The following is a 21,026-nucleotide window of genomic DNA, read 5'->3' as shown; positions in this document are numbered from 1 at the left end:
CTCACACTTAAACTAATTTGACAGAGAGGACCTGAAAGCATGATCCTTGAAGAAGAATACTGTATGTACACCAGGATTTTGGATCAGCTGTCAAGATTCTGTATGGAGCTGGTGAGTACATTTTTGAAAGCCCATGTCTCTGTCAGTGAGTAGATAGTGTTTTATTAAACAAATTAATAATAGTGTGTGTGTGTGTGTGTGTGTGTGTGCTTCCGCCTCATGAACCAGAAGTTTTGGAAATGAAAATCTTCTATCACATAATCCTCAGAGGAAGTGAGTATTCATGTCTGACATTAAGAAATACTAATATAAATTAATTTTTAAAGGAATTTTCGCAGTATTTTTGTTCAATGTTATTCATTTGTTTTAATACCAGACAAAACAGGTGTCTTCTGACATCTTTTTTCTTTTTTTTTTTCTTTTTTCCCCCAGCTTATCCAGCTGATTACTGGCAATTTGGAGGAGGACTGCTCTTTATCCGCTGTGTCTGTCACTTCTGGCCATGGACCTTTTGTTGTATGTTTTGGTTTTACTTATTACACTCATATAGCTAGAATTCAGAATTAAAATACATATGTTTGTCTACATATATTATCAGAGCTACAGTGGTGCCCTAAATTATTAGAACACTAGTATTTATACCAGTTAAAAAATGGTTTTAAGTCAGTTATTTCTATCTTTTGCTGTATAGTGTCAGTAGTATATATCAGTTTACATTTCATTTTTCATTCATTTTTGCCATTAATTGTAATAATCCAGTGAGATTTTTGTTTGCACAAGGAGTCTGAAAACAGCCAGTGCTCCACACAGAGATCTGATCTCATCGTATAAATCCAGAAGAACTGTGGCAGCGTCCCCAAGATGCTTCAAGAAACCTACCTGCAAAGCTAAAAGTTTTAGGCACTTGTGTAAAAATTCTGTAAAATGAGGATTTTGTCAAAAATAATGCCATAAATACATTTTCTTTATCAATTGACTTCTATTAACTAAATTAAATAAACATTTAGTGTGACCATCCTTTGTGTTTAAAGCAGCTTTTGCTCTAGGTGCACTTGTGGTTAGTTTTTCAGGTAACTTTACAGGTAGGTTTCTTGAAGCATCTTGGAGACGTTGCCACAGTTCTTCTGGATTTAGTCTGTCTCAGTTTGTTCTGTTTCTTCATGTCATTCCAGACAGACTGGATGATGATCAGATCAGATCTCTGTGTGGAGCACTGGCTGTTTTCAGACTCCTTGTGCAAACAAAAATCTCACTGGATTTACAATTAATGGCAAAATGAATGTTTGGACATGTAAACTGATATTTCCTACTGAAACACTACAGCAAAAGATAGAAATAACTGACTTAAAACCATTTTTTTAGCTGGTGAAAATACTAGCGTTCTAATAATTTTGGACACCACTGTATATGGAGCCCACAGGAGTCAGTAGAATATTGTGGATTAATATAAAACTTAAGTTATGTACTCATGACCTCATCATGAGAGTAACCCTAACTGATAAGATAGAAATGCAATTTGTAGCTATTCAATTCCTCCTGGGGGCTTTATAGAAATGTTTATGAAGAATTAATTGATAATGTTATTTTACATCTGAATAATAAAATTGCTTGACAATCTTGTTGTCACAGAAGCAGCCGGACACAAGGGTAAGTGAAAACACAGTGACTTTTATTCAAAGGTAATAGTGCTGATATCGTGAGAGTCAGGTAGCTGTTCTGATAATGTCCTTTTGCTTCACAGGGTAGAGGAGTGAGACTGATGACGAGAACCAGAGCCCAGGAATGTCGACCACAACCCAGGCGAGTCTGAGGACAGAGGAGACAGCGGGACGGAGAACAAGAGGTGAGTACAAGAGGTAGGTAATCAGAGGGTATACTCATCAACTTGATGATCACTGGCGTAGAGTCCATGTAGTAGCAACGAGATCGGACAGTTTCTGTGACTGGGGTGAGTGCTTATGTAGTGTCCATGATGAGGGTGATGACGAGGTGCAGGTGCACGTGATTAATGACTGAGGGAGACCAGGTGAGGGCGTGTATCCGGATTGGAGAGAGGGAAGGACAGGCAGACTCGTGACACTTGTATATATATATCGGTTTAGTATTTTTTCAATTTAAAAGGACTAGTTCAATTCCAGAATAAAACTTTTCTGATAATTTATTCACCTGCATGTCATCCAAGATGTTCGTGTCTTTATTTTTTCTGTTGAAAAGGAATTAAGGTTTTTGAGGAAAACATTCCAGTTGACTCCCACTGAAGTCCGCTATATGGAGAAAAATCCTGGAATGTTTTCCTCAAAAACTTTAATTTCTTTTTGACTGAGTAAATAAAGACATGAACATCTTGGATTACATGGGGGTGAGTAAATTATCAGGAAATATTTATTCTGTAAGTGAACTTGTCCTTTAAGTTGAATGTATTTAATTCAATATTTTTATTAAACTGTTCTATGTTCTTCGTCAGTACAGTATTTTAAATGTAATTGTGCTGTATTTCTTTAAAAAAACAAAAAAACTGAATAAATTCTAATTAAATAAATAATTCTAAATAAAACTGAATTTTCCATTTTGAGCATGCTTTGACCCTTTATAGAAGGTTTTTGATTGCAAAGATTGGTAAAATAGTGTTTCTCTGTAGAACATTTAGTGCTTTCATTGTAATAATCCAGGAAAAATCTATAAAATAAGGGTTTTGCACTGTAAAAAAAGTCCTGTAAAAAACGGTCGAATGACTGGCAGCTACGGCTGTAAAATTAAAGTAAAATATCGTAATTGAAACAAGTCTTTAAAATAATATTTTTTCCTGTAAAACCTTTAATGAAAATTTCTGTAAAAATATTGTTTTTGCACTTTATTTCAATGAAGGCATTTTATTGTAATTTTAGGGTTTTTGTTTGGCAGCCGTAGCTGCCAGTCATTTGACCATTTTTTTATGATTTAGTTTTTACAGTGTACATAATTGTGGAGTTTCAATAGTCCACATGGTTTACTTCAATGCTTTTTCATACTTTTAATTCTAAACACAATTTTTTAAAAAGACAATTTATTATTATTATTATTATTACTATTGAAAAACATCTTGGTGTAAAATCTGTAAAAAAAAAAAAACAAATAGTGTACAATACTGTATAATTTGAAGGATTTTTTTCAAAAGTGTCAATTATTTTATTATTTTTTTATTTTTAAACGGCATTGCCTTGTATTTCAGAGTTAGCGGAAATGTCTGTAAAATTACTGGATCATGTAATGGGCTGCCACAACTTTTTCTGTTATTTTACAATTGTATTTATTTATTTTACAGTGCAGACCTATTCATACAGTATATTTCTGCATGAATACTCTTCTATATTGTTACATTAAAACCTGATATAGATTCACACATGCACTGAATATAAAGTGTTATGCTGCCAGAATGCAAGATAAAAACTTCAAAGTAAACAGAGACTCCTATCATGCCTGATAAAACCTCAGCTGAAAGTTATCTTTATCATATGCTGAGTATGATATCACTGGCATACATTAGCAATCAGTATGACAGCATGACAGAAAGGCAAGGCTATTTCTTTATACTGCCTCTCATGGATGGCTGATTGTCAAGTGCTGCACAGCTTATGATATATGACCAAAAGGTCACCCTTCAACCTTTGCATTGACATGAACACACCAGTGTTTTAATCAGAGCTTGAAGAAGATCAGCGGGATCGTCGAAGATGAAAGAGGGAAGTAAATAGCTGCGAGGAGGAGGGGGAAATGTAATCAATTTATGAGAAAAAGTTTGATTAAGTAGGCTACCCGTGAAGTTCAGATCTGTGAAGTCTCTGTACAAAACCCACAGTGAAACAGATTTACGAAGGTATTTCAGTTAATGTGTAAAGCTCTTTGCAAGCGCTTACAAATGCACTTTGTTCACAAATCAAAGCAATTTAAAAAACTAAATCTATATACCCACAGGACAACATGACATTGCAGAGATGAGCTTTTAGGGGGAGAGAGAGAAAAGGGAAATTAGTTGCAAAACATGTCTTGTCCAGATATTTATGTTATAGCTTGTTTTTTTCAAGACGATAACCATTAATCCTTCAAAAGGAATGTCAAAAAAATTTATAGGGAAGCAGTCGCACATGAAGATGATCTGACAGGAATAGGCCAAGATTATTTAAAATGCACAAATGGAAAATCTCCAATGCCTTTATATTGTGAAATCACCCAAGGAGAATCAATTGTGTGCATGCTTAATCAAATTCCACGCACATCTCTTGTTTTTTTGCCTCTGAAATACATATCACAGATATTTTTCCACAAGGCCCCTATTTGATACCAGCATTTGCAGCCACTACAGACGTCCTGCTAATTTGCAATAGTATCTTGTGACTGTGTTTCTAATGAATACATCAAACAGACAAGAGAAAAGATAAGGAGGCATTAAAAAATATGGATGTGAATGGGTTTAGTCATCAGATACAAAGGGGTTTAAAAGGGGATAAAGGGGATTTTTTCATAATTTCCAATGGAATCGATCAGTCAGGCCTTTCGACGTAAACTGTCGAGTGTGAGCCAAGGAAGAAACCTACAGTACATATAGGCTACACACCCTCTGTTGCACTTATTCATGAAACACAAACAAAATTAATAAAATTACTTTGTACTCATTCATTTGTAATTTGTTTCATATATGTATAGTGCATGGGGAAAATAATTATTTAATCCCCTGCTGATTTTGTATGTTTGCCCACTGACAAAGAAATGATCAGTCTATAATTTTAATGGTAATTTGAACAGTGAGAGACAGAATCACAACAAAAAAAATCCAGAAAAATCCTAAATTGTTTTGCATTTTAATGAGTCAAATAAGTATTTGATCCCCTATCAATCAGCAAGATTTCTGGCTCCCAGGTGTCTTTTCTACAGGTAAGGAGCTGAGATTAGAAGCAGGGAGTGCTCCTAATCTCATTTTGTTACCGGTATAAAAGACACCTGTCCACAGAAGCAATCAATCAATCAGATTCCAAACTCTCCACCATGGCCAAGACCAAAGAGCTGTCAAAGGATGTCAGGGACAAGATTGTAGACCTACACAAGGCTGGAATGGGCTACAAGACCATCGCCAAGCAGCTTGGTGAGAAGGTGACAACAGTTAGTGCGATTATTTGCAAATGGAAGAAACACAAAATAACTGTCAATCTCCCTCGGTCTGGGGATCCATGCAAGATCTCACCTCGTGGAGTTTCAGTGATCATGAGAACGGTGAGGAATCAGCCCAGAACTACACGGGAGGATAAATTCTATTTTATTGAATTATGTTGTATTAAAATGAATTCTTTAAAAAAAAAAAATTTTTCATAATTATTTAATATTCTTTGACCAAATTTGCATTTGTTACAATTTCTTAATTAGTAATTAGTAGTAGTAGATGTATTAATATTAATATTTAATATGTATGCTATTATTTATAATATTAACATTTATAAAAATTATTCATATGAATATAAATGGTTAATTTTTACTAAATTAATCACCATGGTTGTAATTATTTTATTTTTTGACAAATTTGCATTTGTAATAGTTCCATCAAAAATGTATATGAACGATGTTAATTCTACATATTTTCCCATTTTTTATATTCTATATGTATTAATTTATTCATATTAATAATATTCTAATATTTAATTTTCTAATCATAAATTGTGTATGATTTGTATGTTAATTTGACATTTATTTTATATTAATTCATAAATTTTATTTTATTTTTAAATCAAAAATGGTATATGATGAGCATGTTAAGTCTACATTAATTTTGATAATTAATTTTATTATTTTTTCTTTTATTATTTTACTTTAATCAAAAAATGTTAAGCATTTCCATTCAACAATTTTTATTATTTCAAAAAAATATAATCATAATTAATAATATTGTGTGACGGACATCCCGCTTACTCATCAGCGTTGCCCTGGAAACGGAGGAGCCACACCTGCACCTGCTCGTTATGGCCGGATCGGCCACAGCTGAGGCTCATCAGCCCCAGGCCAGATAAGCCGGGAGAGGCTGCAGAACAGGGAGACTGATTCTCCCGAGAAGCTGAGGACTAATGTGCCGATCTCTCTCTCTCTTTGATTCCCAGAGCCCAGCGAGTGACCGAACCTGCCCTGCCTGGAGCACCCCACAGACGCACCGCACCAGGGACCGAATCACACACCAGAGGAGCACCGCCACACCTCAGCCACCCCTTCACACCACTACGAGCACGTGTGTCAATAAAGCCACCCTTCGGGGCCTTTAATTTGAGCTCTCCTTGTTGCGTGATTCTTCCACCCCGCCACAGTGGTGGAGAATGCGGGCAGGTGGTTGGAAGATATCCCCAACAAGTGATCTCCTTCGCCCTCACGTTACACTGTTTTCTGTTTTTCCCCAGAAAGGTGCGCACTCCTCCCCCCAACGATGGAAGAGCTGCTACGCCAACTTACTGAGGTCAGCCTACGCCAGCAGCAAATAGTCGAGCGCCTGGCCACTCGACAGGGCATGGCTGACCAAGAGATCGCCGAGCTTCGCACCGCCGCCGCCCGACGCGTTCCGTTGCCAGATCCGAGAGCCCGAGCCGTCCAGTTACTACCAAAAATGACGGCCCAGGACGATGTCGAGCTTTTCCTGCAAATGTTCGAAAACACCGCCACCGCCGAGGGCTGGGACCCGGATGACTGGACGCGAGTGCTGGCGCCCCTTCTCACCGGCGAGCCCCAACGGGCCTTCTTCGGGTTGCCTACGGGCACGGCGGCGGACTACGCCGAGGCGAAGAGAGAAATCCTGGCCCGAGTGGGGCTCTCACCCGTCTGTGCAGCGCAGCAGTTTAATGACTGGACGTACCAGCCCCGGCGGCCCGCGCGCGCCCAAGCAGCGGAGCTCTCTCGGCTCGCCCAGCACTGGCTGATGGTAGGCTCTCCTACAGCGGCTCAGGTAACGGAACGCGTCATTACCGATCGCCTCCTCCGCGCCCTGCCCCGCATGTACCGACAGGCCGTCGGTATGAGGAACCCTACCACCGTTCTGGAAGTCATGGAGGCGATCGAGCTGGCTGAGGCCGCCCAGCGGCGCGAAGCTGGGGAGCGAGTGCCACCGTTTCCCCGAAGGGTGGCACCAGGGCAACTGGCGCCGGAGGGCATCTTGCGGCCAGTAGAAAGGACGGCGGCCCCCGAACCCCAGGATGAGTCCATGCCGACCGCATCATCACCTCCTAAGGCCCGGCCGTGGGTGGCAGGCTGTGTTCTACACCAGGACCCACCGAAGGGAGCCCCTACCGTCCATGTCGAGATCAACGGCCGTCCCTTCAAGGCGGTACTCGACACGGGCCGTGCCGTCAGCCTCGTCAGGGCTGGGATGCTCCCTCCTCGCGGCGAGACAAAAGGGGTCCTGCCCATTACCTGCGCCCACGGAGATACACGAGAGGTCCCCCTACGGCGCGTCACGATCGCCGCAACCGTCGGAACCTGGCCTGTCGAAGTGGGTCTTGTGAAAAGCTTGCCTGTGGCCGTCCTCTTGGGACGAGATTGGCCCGGGTTTAACGCCCTGTTGAGTGCCGCCACACAGCCTGCCAACCCAAAAGGGGGCCGCCGTGGACGGCAGCCGGCTCAACGACCCAAGCGCCGCCCCGTTCTCCTGGCCTCCGACAGTGGGAGAGAAGGTGAGTCCCCCTCCCAAAATCCTAATCTCTTCTATGATGTGTATCAGCAGGTCTCGGGAGGGGGCTCGTTCGGCCGGGCCCAGCGAGAGGACGACCGACTGAAGCACTGCTGGGCGCAGGTGCGTGTCTTGGAAGGGAAAGACGCCCGGCCGAAGCCACATCCACTCCCCCACTTTGTCGTGGAGAACGGCCTTCTCTATTGTGTCGCCGAGCGAAGGGGGGAGGTGAAGAAGTTACTGGTGGTTCCGCGCCAGAAGACGGAGTCGGTCCTGCACTTGGCGCACGCTCACCCGCTGGCAGGACACCTAGGCGCAGCTAATACCACCCAGCGCATCAGGGACCGCTTTCACTGGCCCGGCCTGGAGGCCGAGGTAAGGCGCTACTGCAAGGCGTGCCCCACGTGCCAGAAGACGTCACCTAAAACCCCTCCCCCCTCACCGCTCATACCGCTGCCCATCATCGAGGTGCCCTTCGAGCGCATCGGGATGGATCTGGTGGGGCCGTTGCCGAAGTCGGCCCGGGGACATGAGCACATCCTCGTCGTGGTAGACTACGCCACCCGCTACCCGGAAGCCATCCCCCTCAGAAAAGCCACGGCCAAATCCATCGCCCACGAGCTGTTTCTGCTGTTCAGCCGGGTTGGCATCCCGACGGAGATCCTGACCGATCAGGGAACACCATTCATGTCCCGGCTAATGGCTGACCTCTGCCGGCTGCTCCGGGTACAGCAACTGCGGACCTCCGTATACCATCCCCAGACCGACGGGCTCGTAGAGAGGTTCAACCAAACCCTGAAGCGGATGCTGCGGCGGGTGGCAGCAGAAGACCGGAGGGATTGGGACCAAATGCTCCCCTACGTCCTGTTTGGTATACGGGAGGTTCCGCAGGCTTCCACCGGCTTTACCCCCTTCGAGCTCCTCTTCGGTCGTCAGCCTCGGGGACTGCTCGACATCGCTAAGGAGGCTTGGGAAAACCAGCAACCCACCCCGCACCGGTCCATCGTCGAGCACGTCTCCGAGATGCGGGAGCGGATTGACCGAGTCATGCCTTTAGTCCGGGAGCACCTGGCTCAAGCCCAGAAGGCCCAACAACGCCACTATGATCGCGCAGCTCAGCCTCGGGAGTTCCAGACGGGCGACCAGGTCATGGTGCTGGTCCCCACCTCCGCTTGCAAGTTCTTGGCCACGTGGCAGGGCCCGTACACGGTGGTCGAGAAAGTGGGCCCCGTCACCTACCGTGTACGACAGCCCGGAAGACGGAGCCCCTTGCAGATATACCACATTAACCACCTGAAGAAGTGGGTGGGGGACCAGAGACAAACCGTCGCCCTCGCCACAACAGAACCCGTCGTGATCGACACCAACCCCGAACTGTCGGCGGCACAGAAGGCTGAGCTGCGACACCTGATCGGTCAGTTCTCGGATGTGTTCTCCCCTGTCCCCGGGAAAACCCAGGTCATCCACCACGACATCAAAACGCCGCCAGAAGTCATTGTGAGGCAACGGCCCTACCGCATCCCAGAGGCCCGTCGGCAGGCTATTGAGGAGGAAATCCAGCAGATGCTGAGGTTAGGGGTGATCGAACCATCCCGCAGCCCGTGGTCCAGCCCAATTGTCCTGGTCCCGAAGCCCGATGGCACCCTCCGCTTCTGCAACGATTTCCGGCGACTCAACGAGGTCTCAGAGTTTGACGGCTACCCAATGCCCCGAGTGGATGAACTGTTGGACCGCTTGGGAAGGGCCCGGTACATTTCGACTCTGGACCTCACAAAAGGGTACTGGCAGGTCCCTCTCACTGACAGTGCGAAGCCGAAAACGGCCTTCTCCACGCCAGGTGGCCACTGGCAGTACCGGACCCTTCCCTTTGGCCTTCATGGGGCACCGGCCACCTTCCAGCGGCTAATGGATGTCATTTTGCGGCCCCACCAGCAATATGCGGCCGCCTATTTAGACGATGTGGTCATCCACTCGGAGCGTTGGGAGGACCATCTAGTCCGTCTGCGGAGGGTGCTGATGGAGCTTCGACGGGCTGGACTCACCGCCAACCCTCACAAATGTCATCTGGCGCTGTTCGAGGCCAAGTACCTGGGATTCCGGGTCGGACGGGGCCTCATCAAGCCGCAACAACCGAAGGTGGAGGCCGTCCAGGCCGCCCCCAGACCGGCCACCAAGTCCCAGGTACGAGCATTCTTAGGGTTGGCGGGATATTATCGCTGCTTCATCCCTAACTTTTCCTCCGTAGCCGCCCCTCTGACAGACCTTACCAGGAAGGGGCAGCCCGAACGCGTCGCCTGGACTCCAGAGGCGGAGGAGGCGTTCCACCGGATCAAGCGCGCCTTGACAGAAGAGCCAGTCCTCCGGGCCCCGGACTTTGGCTGCCCCTTCCTGCTCCAAACGGATGCATCCGAGACAGGGTTGGGAGCCGTCCTGTCCCAAGTCCAGGAAGGTGAGGAACACCCTGTCTTGTATATCAGCAGGAAGCTGACCAAGGCCGAGAGAAACTACGCCACCGTGGAGAAAGAGGCTCTGGCAATCAAGTGGGCAGTCCTGGAGCTGCGCTACTACCTGTTGGGCAGGAAATTCACCCTGCTCACCGACCACGCGCCCCTCCAGTGGATGGCAAAGGCGAAAGACACCAACGCCAGGGTGACGCGGTGGTTCCTCGCGCTCCAGGATTTTTGCTTCACCGTCCAACATCGAGCCGGAGCCTCCAACGCCAACGCCGACGGGCTCTCTCGGATCTGGTCAGCCTCTACAGGTCTGTCAGGGGTCACTCCCCGCCCACCCCCAATTTCCCCCTTAATCTCGTCTTATGTTTCCACCAGGACCAGGACAACGCTTAGGGGGGGGGAGTGTGACGGACATCCCGCTTACTCATCAGCGTTGCCCTGGAAACGGAGGAGCCACACCTGCACCTGCTCGTTATGGCCGGATCGGCCACAGCTGAGGCTCATCAGCCCCAGGCCAGATAAGCCGGGAGAGGCTGCAGAACAGGGAGACTGATTCTCCCGAGAAGCTGAGGACTAATGTGCCGATCTCTCTCTCTCTTTGATTCCCAGAGCCCAGCGAGTGACCGAACCTGCCCTGCCTGGAGCACCCCACAGACGCACCGCACCAGGGACCGAATCACACACCAGAGGAGCACCGCCACACCTCAGCCACCCCTTCACACCACTACGAGCATGTGTGTCAAAGCCACCCTTCGGGGCCTTTAATTTGAGCTCTCCTTGTTGCGTGATTCTTCCACCCCGCCACAATAGTTAAAATTCTAATTAATTTATAAATAATTTATTTCATGATTTCATTAAATGAATTATCATTAATTATCATTATATGATTGATTGATATTTTTGACAAAATGAAAAGAATATGATCCATCTTTGGCGATAATTCCTCTGAGAAGTTTTCTCACGGACACATGAAACTTGCTCAACCCATCATTAAGCACTGACCATGTTTCAAAACAAAGCTGCTGTTTTTTGGCCCTAAGAGGAAGTTTGTTTAACAGCATGATTATATACACCATGAGACTTTGAGAACTCTGAAAACGCTACTGTAAAGCCATTCATTACATTCTGACACACAAACACACACATGCAGTAAAATCAGTAACCCACTGGTCATTATCCCCTCATGTCATCTGCAGTAATTAGATCCCTCTTACAGCGTCCCTTTAGCAATCCTCCGGTTACAGGGCTCCTCGCAACCTCGCTTTCCCACATTAATTACCATAGTATACAATTAGCAACCCACCTTCCATGCAAGTGATTCCCAATCCCAATCAATTTCCGATTCTCAATGGTTCATCAGAGCCCACAGGAAACAGTTGACTGGATAATGATGAGTTGAGGCTGGATTAGTTTGCTGATTATTAGTGGTGTCAGGAACTCTTATCTTCACACAGACATCCACAGACTCTGTTTATCATGCTTTTGTCCCCCACATATATTTGCGCTGAAACTTGTTCGATACTAATAGGGTTTCTAGGGATGGGATGGGATGCCAAGAGCACTGCTTTAACCTATTGATGTGTGCTGGGTAGACTTGCGTATCACTGATTGTGTGGGTACTGTGATTTGCCAGTGCATTACTCAATACTCATTCTCACTTGGATTCGAGCAGCGATCTTGTTCTCTTCAGTACTAGGAATTGCATGTGATTCTGCCTTTATTACAAGACAAGTTGTAGTTGTTTTACTCATTAAGCTCTGTATCAGAAACACATCCGTAACTATCAGCAGATTTAAGATTAGCCTTTTTATTGGTCTTACTGTGGGTATTTCATCAGACTGTATTGGAAATTCATTCACAAGGCTGCCTACAGTGTTTAGTTCCTTGATTTATATGCAACAGATTATTTTAGAAAAAAAAAAGAGGGCTTGATGGATGCTATTTAAAGAGATCATCCAAAAATGTTAAAATGTACTGAAAAGTTTGTTGTTTTAATCCTGTATGACTCTCTTTCTTCAAGATATCATTGACTTCCACTGCATGGACAAAAATACATTTGTTATTTTGTGTTTTACAGAATGGTTAAAGTTAGCTAGTTTTGGACAACATCAAGTTTGAGTAAATGATGACCAAATATTCATTTTTGGTTGAACTGTTAAAGTCCTGGGGCCTTTTGCCAGGGGCCTGGAAATGTTAAATGTATATTTAAGGTTGTAACAAATAATTTTGCAGTATAAATAATGGTTTGTTTTACAGTATAAACAATGTGTTATTTTTTTGTAAATTTAGAATTTTGAAATATTAATTTTTCTAATTTATTATATTTGGAAAATTACATTACAAGCATATGAAATAACCACGATTAAATCAGACTTCAATCAAGTAGATTTTTGAAATTAGCACATTTTAATGTTTGAATTATGAGAAGCGATACTTGTAATTAATATATAGTTTTCATTTTTGCAGGCTACCTGCTTTCTTGCCTTTTTAAAATTATTTTCTATCTGAAAAACCATGTGGGCATGGTGTATTATTAATAATTGAATAATAAAATACAAAAGTTGCCATAACACAGTCAACAGCACCCAGACCTAAACTAGGAGTGAAAGCCATTGCTGAAAAACTGTTTTTTTTGTTTTTTTCCTGAATGTGTATATTTACGAATGTGGGCGATGATGAATGTTTTTGGAGAGGTTGGGACAACTGCCGAATACAAAGTGCATTTCTATGCATAAAAAAGCAAAAATCACTAAGAGGTCCAAGGGTGAGGAGGGGGAAAAAAAACAGGAAAAGAGACAAAAGAGAGAACATATTGTTATTTTCAACAGACAGGGTCATATCTCATTTGTAAGCACCCACTTTTACACCTACATGATGCATGCACACACACACACACACACACACACACACACACACACACACATCCTACGATGTGCAAGAGGTACAAGTACCTGCACTGTGCAAAAAATAAAACCTCTTGGACAATGTCTGACATTGACGTCACACATTTCATTTCCTTTCCCAATGAATGTTAATTAACAGTGGCACCTATATAAACATACATGTGGGCTACAGACACACTTACACAGCGTTACTCACAACACTTCAGATATTTCAAGGCCTCTTCAGTCGATACTATCTGCACTAGGTATCTGTGTAGTGCCTTTGTCTTTTGAACCACAAATACCTTTTGCCCTATAAGCACCATTCAAAGCAAATACCTATATTGGTTTAGCTATCTGAGGGAAGAAAATGGGTATAAATGCATGAAGAATATGAAAGACAAACAAGGAATGTACTTCAGAAACACATTCAGTGTGATTCTTTTGCATAATAAGATATTTTTAATGCGTTCATCTACTGAAACAGTTTTTTTTTGTTCGTCACTATCCATTTTTGACAACAGAAATGCTTTATGTAACCCTTTTGTTGTGTGTCTTTGTTTTATAATTGCCAATATTCTTTTAAAATCTGTATGATTCAGGTAAATCCTGTTTCAATTATGTTATGTCAGGAAAACGTAAGCACTTAAAGTCTTTTTGAAAAATCATCGGGTCTAATCCCTTATTATATCAACTTATACATGTTTTGCTTGTAATAATAAATCCACTGAGATTGAGTTTGTGCTTTTGGACTGAAATGAAACAGTATTTGCTAATGCAATCAGCGAGCATCTCTTATAGGCAGTTGGCCTTTTATGTATCAGGTGACATTATCTTATGCCAAAGGATGGCACTGTATCAAAAGAAGAAAAAGAAGTGGTGATTTCTGGATGAGCAGCTCTGTGACGTGAAACATATTTGAAAACCTTTCAAATTGATTTCATTTTAAAAGTATTATAATGAAATTACCAGTTGGCTTGTTGTGAGATGAAGTGATGCTTACCTTGCAAACATTTCCAAGCCAGAACAAAGGTTATAAAATGGAGACCTGGGCTTCAAGATGTCCTTTGAACAAACAGGGAACTTTTTACAATTTCCTGGAAAGGTAGGCAAAGATGATGACTTATTCAACATGTGGACATCTGCACCAGCGTAATCTTGTTCAAATAAATAAGACAAGAGGCAGGACAAATCAAAAATGTCAAAAAGTAATAAATAAAACATCTGAACAGAACAGAATGAAGAAGAAGACAACACAGCAGGGAGGGGAAAAGTTCTGGGTCTTGTCAAAATAAACAACAACAAAAAAGAGAGAATAACAGAAATGCTGAATACTGAAGGTCAAGTTGGACCAGACGCTTACTGGTAGAAAAACAATACAGACGCTAGTAAAAGCAAAAACCACTGAGGCAAAGAAAAAATGTGGTGCATGATATAATATAATAATGTTCAATAAGACTTATTTGATCAAAAATACAGTTGGCTATTATAATTAAATATTATTACAATTTAAAATGACTGTTTTCTGTTTTACTGATTTATTCCTGTGATGCAAAGCTGAATTTTAAATTGCATTAATTATTCACAATATTACTATATTACAATTTTACTAAAATTGTACTGTATTTTTGATCAAATAAAAACAGCTTTGGTGAGCATAAGGGACTTCTTTCGAAATAAATAAATAAAATAAAATAAATGATTCCAAACTTCTTTGGCCGGCAGTGTATAGGCTAGATAGTCTCTAGATATGGATTGGTATGTGAAAGCAAACATGAATGCAGATTCATTTTAAGTTTATTTTCCTCACCTGTAGGGGTCGATGAACAGATGAGCTGCACAAGTAACAGAAACTTGAATTGGTGTAGGTGAGTGAAACATGTTACTCAATCTTTCTTTGCTTGCTCAAAATATTGTTTTTATGTTGTAGTTTAACTCTTTTAATATGGATATGGATGCATATAATGTTAGGTTGATTTTGCTGAATATGGTGAACTTTCAAAAGCACCGGTCAATCTAGTTTTTTCCTGACTATTATTAATGCGGAGGCCTTTTTGTATGCTTTTGTAAGCAACGTGCTCTGAATGTTTTTCTAATGAACTTCTATTTATGGAACTGCTGGGGCCGACTGAATAGATCATCTAAATTATATTGTTCACCTTATAAATAATACTATAATCACGGTAGTTTTCTAAAGCGAGTCATAGCCAAGCCCTAGATGAAAAAGGAGATGTGCAGTGTGTTTTGATTTTGCGCGTGCGCGTTGCAGAGCTGTGCGCGTGAAGCATGAAGCATGACGAGCTTCAGATGCTCATCAGTCGTGAGTGTGGTAAAATAAAAATACACGGGTCATTATTGTCATGAAGTACGTTTTCATGTCTTATTATTTCTCTTTTTTATATATGGGGCTTCTTCTCAGTCACTATTCACATGTTTGAGGGGAAAAATGTGATGAAAGTGAACAGTGACTGACTGAGTATCATCTTTTGTGTTCCATGGGATAAAGAAAGTCAAATGAATTTGGAAAACGAGTCAATTATGACAGAACATCCCACAGGAAGGATAATAGTGGGAAAATATAGCACAGTAATAAAGTCTCAGCAATTTTGTGCAGTGCTTTTACTTAAAGCCAATCTGTCCTGATGTATATACATCAACAGTAGAAGTAATAGAAATAATTCCAGCTGTTTGGTTGAAATAGCTTTATTTAGAGTCAGGAGCATCTCAATGTGCGTCATCGTCTGTAGGCCTACTTGTGTTCTTGTGAAACGTCACGCTCCGATACTGTTCCAATTCAAAGTTCACATCTTACCAAGTTTCCCAGAATGCTTTTCACAATGGCAGTGGAGGAAACCCACATCATTTTTTTAAAACTTTAAAATCAGTTATTTACATTTCAGAAACAACAGATCCAGCAGCAAATTTCACACAAATTCATTCCTGGCTTTGATGTGTCTGTAAGCGTTAAACATGAGATATGATTTGTTATGGGTATATCTAACAGGCAGTCTTTTTTTATTTGTTCACAAGCAAATGATGAGGGCAAAGTTAAGTCTCATAAGTCTCTTTATATTTTTATTTGAACTTTAAAGTTGTAATAGGGCGCTGCCTTTTGTACGTTTGACTGAATTGTTTGCTTATTTCCTATTATATATAAATTTATAGTTGTGTTATTTTTATTGAAACGTACATTAGTAATATCTTGCTCGGTGCGTCCTCTTGTGGCCTCAGGAGAGAAGCCAAAAGCTTTTTTCCCCCCTAACAGAAATGATGCCTTTATAATTCGAATATTGATAATATTTTAGTACAAAATTCGAATTTAGTTTTTCAGCCAATTTGACAGCCCTAGTATGTAATTGTTTGTTAAACCTAACATTTAACGAAAAGAGACAGGTTTGTAATGAAGGTATAATATGAAGATAGATTTTTTTTTTATATAACATCAGGCTACTCAGTGGTGCAGGTATGCATCAGAACACAGAAAAGTAATTTCCCAATGGTTTCTTTGAGATTTTATCAATTTCAATTTATGCGTAAAATGAAGCCAGTGGTAAAGCCATCATATCATGACAATACCTTGATGCTTTGTTCTGCAACATAAACTGCACACACTAACATCCCAAACTCTTATCTCGTTACATCATACATCATACCTGCACCACTCTATTGCCAAGACGAGCTGAGTGACGTTGTAAAGCACGCTGCTGATCCATTATCAGAACGACCAGACTGTGTTCTCCTGAGTCGATTTTCCCAAGTCCAAACTTGACGTACTTGGTATTAGGGATTGCCTAGCAGATAACGATGGTGACCGACATATTCATACAGTCTGCAAATTCTCCAAGGAATGATTTAGTATACACAGCATAATATTGAATAATGAAACAAAACTACTTAGTAAATGTATTTGTGCTGCATACAAAGTGCTCATTAGTAGTGAAATGAGTGCTACTAAGTAAATGGAATGAGAAAAACAAGTGAATGACCATATTCATGAAAGTAAAGTTTTACCGAGTCATTGAGTTCAAAAGGTACTGCTTAACAGCAGTGACTCACCAACTTTTTTGCACATATAAGTGCATATTTTTTTAAAGTCAGATATCTGAAGGTACCCTCTCCATTTTCTGCCAGAGCTTTTGGCATTGTTGTTCATCCCTTGGCTGAGATGTTAAGGGAAATTGAATAATGAGAAAGAAACAAGGCCAGAAACATACTTCAGTATGCAGATGCAAGCTCCCGTGAACATACTTAATGTACTCTTCTGTTACTGTGATGGTAACAAACTTTAGTACTCATTGGGATGATAGTTATCTTCAAATGTTTGTGCCATTAAAGAAGATTTGTTATTATTCAGCTTGCTAGCTATAAACATTGATTTTAAAGGGGTGGCTCACCAATAAAGGAAAAATCTGTCATCATTTACTCACCCACATGCAATTTCAGAAGATATTTTGAAGAATGTTGGGAACTAAACTGTTCTGGTGACCAGTGACTTCTCTTATATGGAAACATTTCTAAAAATATCTTTTGTGTTCCACAGAATAATAATCATACAGATTACGGAAAAGTTCAGAAATGTTTTCGGACACATTTCATAATTAAACATGCATAGTTTTTGTTTATTTCTGTAATGCTGAGGCAAATGTGGAGAAAAGGCATGAGAAATGAAAACAGGACTAATTAGAGATATGGAGATGGCCGGACATGAAATAATTGTAGCTACAGGGGCAAAGTTTGAGCCAGGACCAGTGTTGAGGGTAACACATTAGTAATTATAATCAATTACTTTTTTCAAGTAACTAGTAGTATAATACATTACTTTTTAATTTACAAAAAAATATCTGAGTTACTTTTTCAAAAAAGTAACGCCAGTTACTGTGTTTTCCCATTTATTGACACAAGTCTCCTGTCCACATGTTGGGAGAAATCGTAAATACAGAGGCGTTGATGTTACTGTAGTTCTAGACTAAATGTGAAAGTGCATTAATTCATCTCACTCGCAAAAAACAACAAAAAATAACACATGTATCTAATCCCATTATTATTAACCAATGTCTTTGCTGCTGACCTTTGATGAGCCAGTTCAATCATATTAATAAGCAAAAATGACTTTAGATAAACTAACAATTGTGCTTCATTGTTGTTTTTTAATTGCTGAAGAGTGTTGAAACTTTTTCTCCTGCATTCTCTCCATAAAAAGTAACTAAGTAACACAATTAGTTACTTTTTTAGGGAGTAATGCAATATTGTAATGCATTACTTTTAAAAGTAACTTTCCCCAACACTGGCCAGGACACACTCAGCTTTAGAGAGAGATGGGGATAATGAAGTTTTTGAGGGTGCTGGAGAGAATGAGGTTTTAGGCCTGGTCTTGTTTATTCTTGTACTGTTATTATTGGATAGGGGAAGCTCATTGGATTTCAATAATGCAGACGCAGTGAAAGACACATTTATACAGCTTGAAAACTTCCAACGTGTTCCCGCAATTTTCTTGAAGGATACACTGTCAAGAAAAAAATGCTGCTGCATAAATAATAAGAACTTTACACTCCTCTTAAATTCAGTATTAATGTTCTGCTGTGTTTTATGTTTGGTCAGCAGTAGAGTCATCAATACTATACAACAGCGCATGTTAAAACTTTCATCTTTTTCAGATCAAAGAGGTTGTCTAGAAGTGAAAATTGTTACTATTTATTCTCCCTTGTCAATTCAAACCCATATGCGGTTGTTTTTGTTTTTGCGGAGGAACACAAAAGCAGACATTTCATGAAGCTCTTACTGTGTCCACAGCTGATCAGCTTCAATAATCAGATTCAGTTTTTATTTCTTATTTAAAGATTTGCATTGCTTCTTGTTGCATCATGTGTATCTTTCTTTTTGTATCACTTGACATGTTAGAGCTACTGAAACGCACTTCCTGATAAACAGTATGCAGTTTTCATAATCTATCATTTTTATTTGCCCAGGATTTCTTCTGATGGTAGGACAGCAACTCGGAAGAATCATGGACCCAGTCAGTGAAAATCCTTCCAGCTTCCAGCCCAAACACCCTGCGGTAAGACTTTTCATTTCACATGACACATCTTGCTGTTAAATATGGGGTTAGAACAGAATGTATGTTAAAAGTATGTATGTATGATTTCAGAAAGTTTAGATTAAAAGTAACTTCAGTCAAGGGCTGGGCGATAAGGCCAAATATTTCATATCAGTCGATATTGATAATTATTACAATAAATTTAAAATCTTTATTACCACATTATCATATGGTGAAATGTAATTATTCTGACTGTTTGAGTTTTATTCAAATTAACCACTGGTCTTCCATAGTAACATCAATTTAGATCATGATAACCACAGTTAAAACCACACATATAGCACCTCAATACCATGGTAAAAATGTATCTATATGGTTTCTAGTATTTGTATGAAAAACACTATAGCTTGATAAAAAAAAAAACCCAAAAAAACTGTAAATATTTCGTCACTCCTTTAATACATTTAATACATGTCTACATTAATTAATCATTATTTATAATTCATTATATTAATAATATAATGGTGCAGTTAGTGTTACTATAGTAAATTCACGGCATGAAGGCGATTTGTAGATTGAAAAGCCTTCCGGCTATATCGTTGTGCACAGTGTTTCTTCTGTTTGTCAGCGTTGTTTCATCTGTCTTTAAACTAGTTTAAATCATTTGTGTTCTTAGCTGAATCTCACAGAACTTTGAACTTTGAACCAAGCGGATAAGCTAGGGGTGCCCAAAATCAGTCCTGCAGAGTTTAGCTCCAACTTGCCTCAACACATCTGCCTGGAAGTTTCTAGCATGCCTAGTAAGAGCTTGATTAGCTGCTTCATGTGTGTTTAATTGGGTTGGAGCTAAACTCTGCAGGACACCGACCCTCCAGGATCGAATTTGGGCACCTCTAGGATAAGCGGTCCATGTGGCATGGTTCAAATGCCTAGCGCTCTTTCGTTCCACTTTTGGCCCATTAACATTATATCGAACATTTATCAAAACGTTTTATAGAGGGAAATTATATTGCGATAATTATCGTTATCGTTTTATTGCCCAACCCTACTTCAGGCTAAGTTACTTTTGCCTTAAGCCCAAAACACACTGCATGATTTTAACAATCCCATAAGATCACTGCATGTCGCACTGTGCGACATGGATCTAATAAACTTGGCTACGACATGTTGTAGACTGTATGATGAGGACACCTATTGACTCGTAAGATACGACACACGTTACTATAGAAGAATAAAACGTCATCAGCAAAAAGAGCATGATAAATCAAACTTTAGCAGTTGTATTTTTTTATGTGAGCTGAAAAAAAGTGGAAACGGTGAAAGAGAAAGGAATAAGAGCTCGAGGTATGCAGTTTTATGTTTTAGTGCCATGTCACGTTGATTTCATGGCGCATTTTTATTGGTTGGACAGTAAACGTGGATCATAGCAGCAAACACTGTGCGAAGATCATGCTTCTTAAGAGTTAAGAAGAAAAGCATTTTATTTGAAATTACTGACACATTTGATCAATTCAACGCATCCTTGCTGAATAAAAGCATTCATTTCTTAAAAAACAAAAACTGTACTGACCTGAACTTGAGCTGTCAATATTGTCCAGTTATTATACAGTATATGTTATATAGACGCCATAAAAACTGTCAACAGTGCATTCATCTAAGACCCAAGGACATCTCTCAATGTCATACTTTCACTTATCCCATCTCTCTCCAAATCCACCTACTTTCTAGAAAATAATTGAATTCATAACTCAGACCAGCTGTAGAAGATTAGTCTAAACGCCATCCCATCTTCTCCCAGCTGTTGTTGGCAGTGTTGGTTTGCCCCCTAAGAGCTGCTGACTTTCAATTCACCTGAACAGTACTTGTATGTAGATTTTATCAGTCAGTCCACTTGAGGGTTCATGATTAGGTCTTTGATCATCTAGTAGTCCTATTTTTTTTTGGGTAGGATGGATTCATAACACAAATAATGAGCTACATTGTAATAG

At 40.9% G+C, this 21,026-nt stretch overlaps 1 protein-coding gene across 1 annotated transcript in view; it reads left to right on the top strand.

Annotated features, from left to right (window-relative positions):
* The first annotated feature begins 14,727 nt into the window (after positions 1–14,727).
* The window catches only part of LOC306849058 (glycerol-3-phosphate acyltransferase 2, mitochondrial-like), a 44,574-nt gene continuing 38,275 nt past the window's right edge, over positions 14,728–21,026 (top strand). The window contains exons 1-2 of the mRNA XM_079383919.1: positions 14,728–14,872; positions 18,971–19,059. Of these exons, the coding sequence (XP_079240045.1) occupies positions 18,982–19,059 (78 nt within the window). The 5' untranslated portion in view covers positions 14,728–14,872; positions 18,971–18,981. The remainder of the gene's footprint in view (positions 14,873–18,970; positions 19,060–21,026) is intronic.

Source organism: Barbus barbus (genome assembly GCF_936440315.1).
Source record: "Barbus barbus genome assembly, chromosome: 29".
Classification (NCBI taxonomy): domain Eukaryota; kingdom Metazoa; phylum Chordata; class Actinopteri; order Cypriniformes; family Cyprinidae; genus Barbus; species Barbus barbus.
This window is presented reverse-complemented; position numbering and strand designations above follow the sequence as displayed.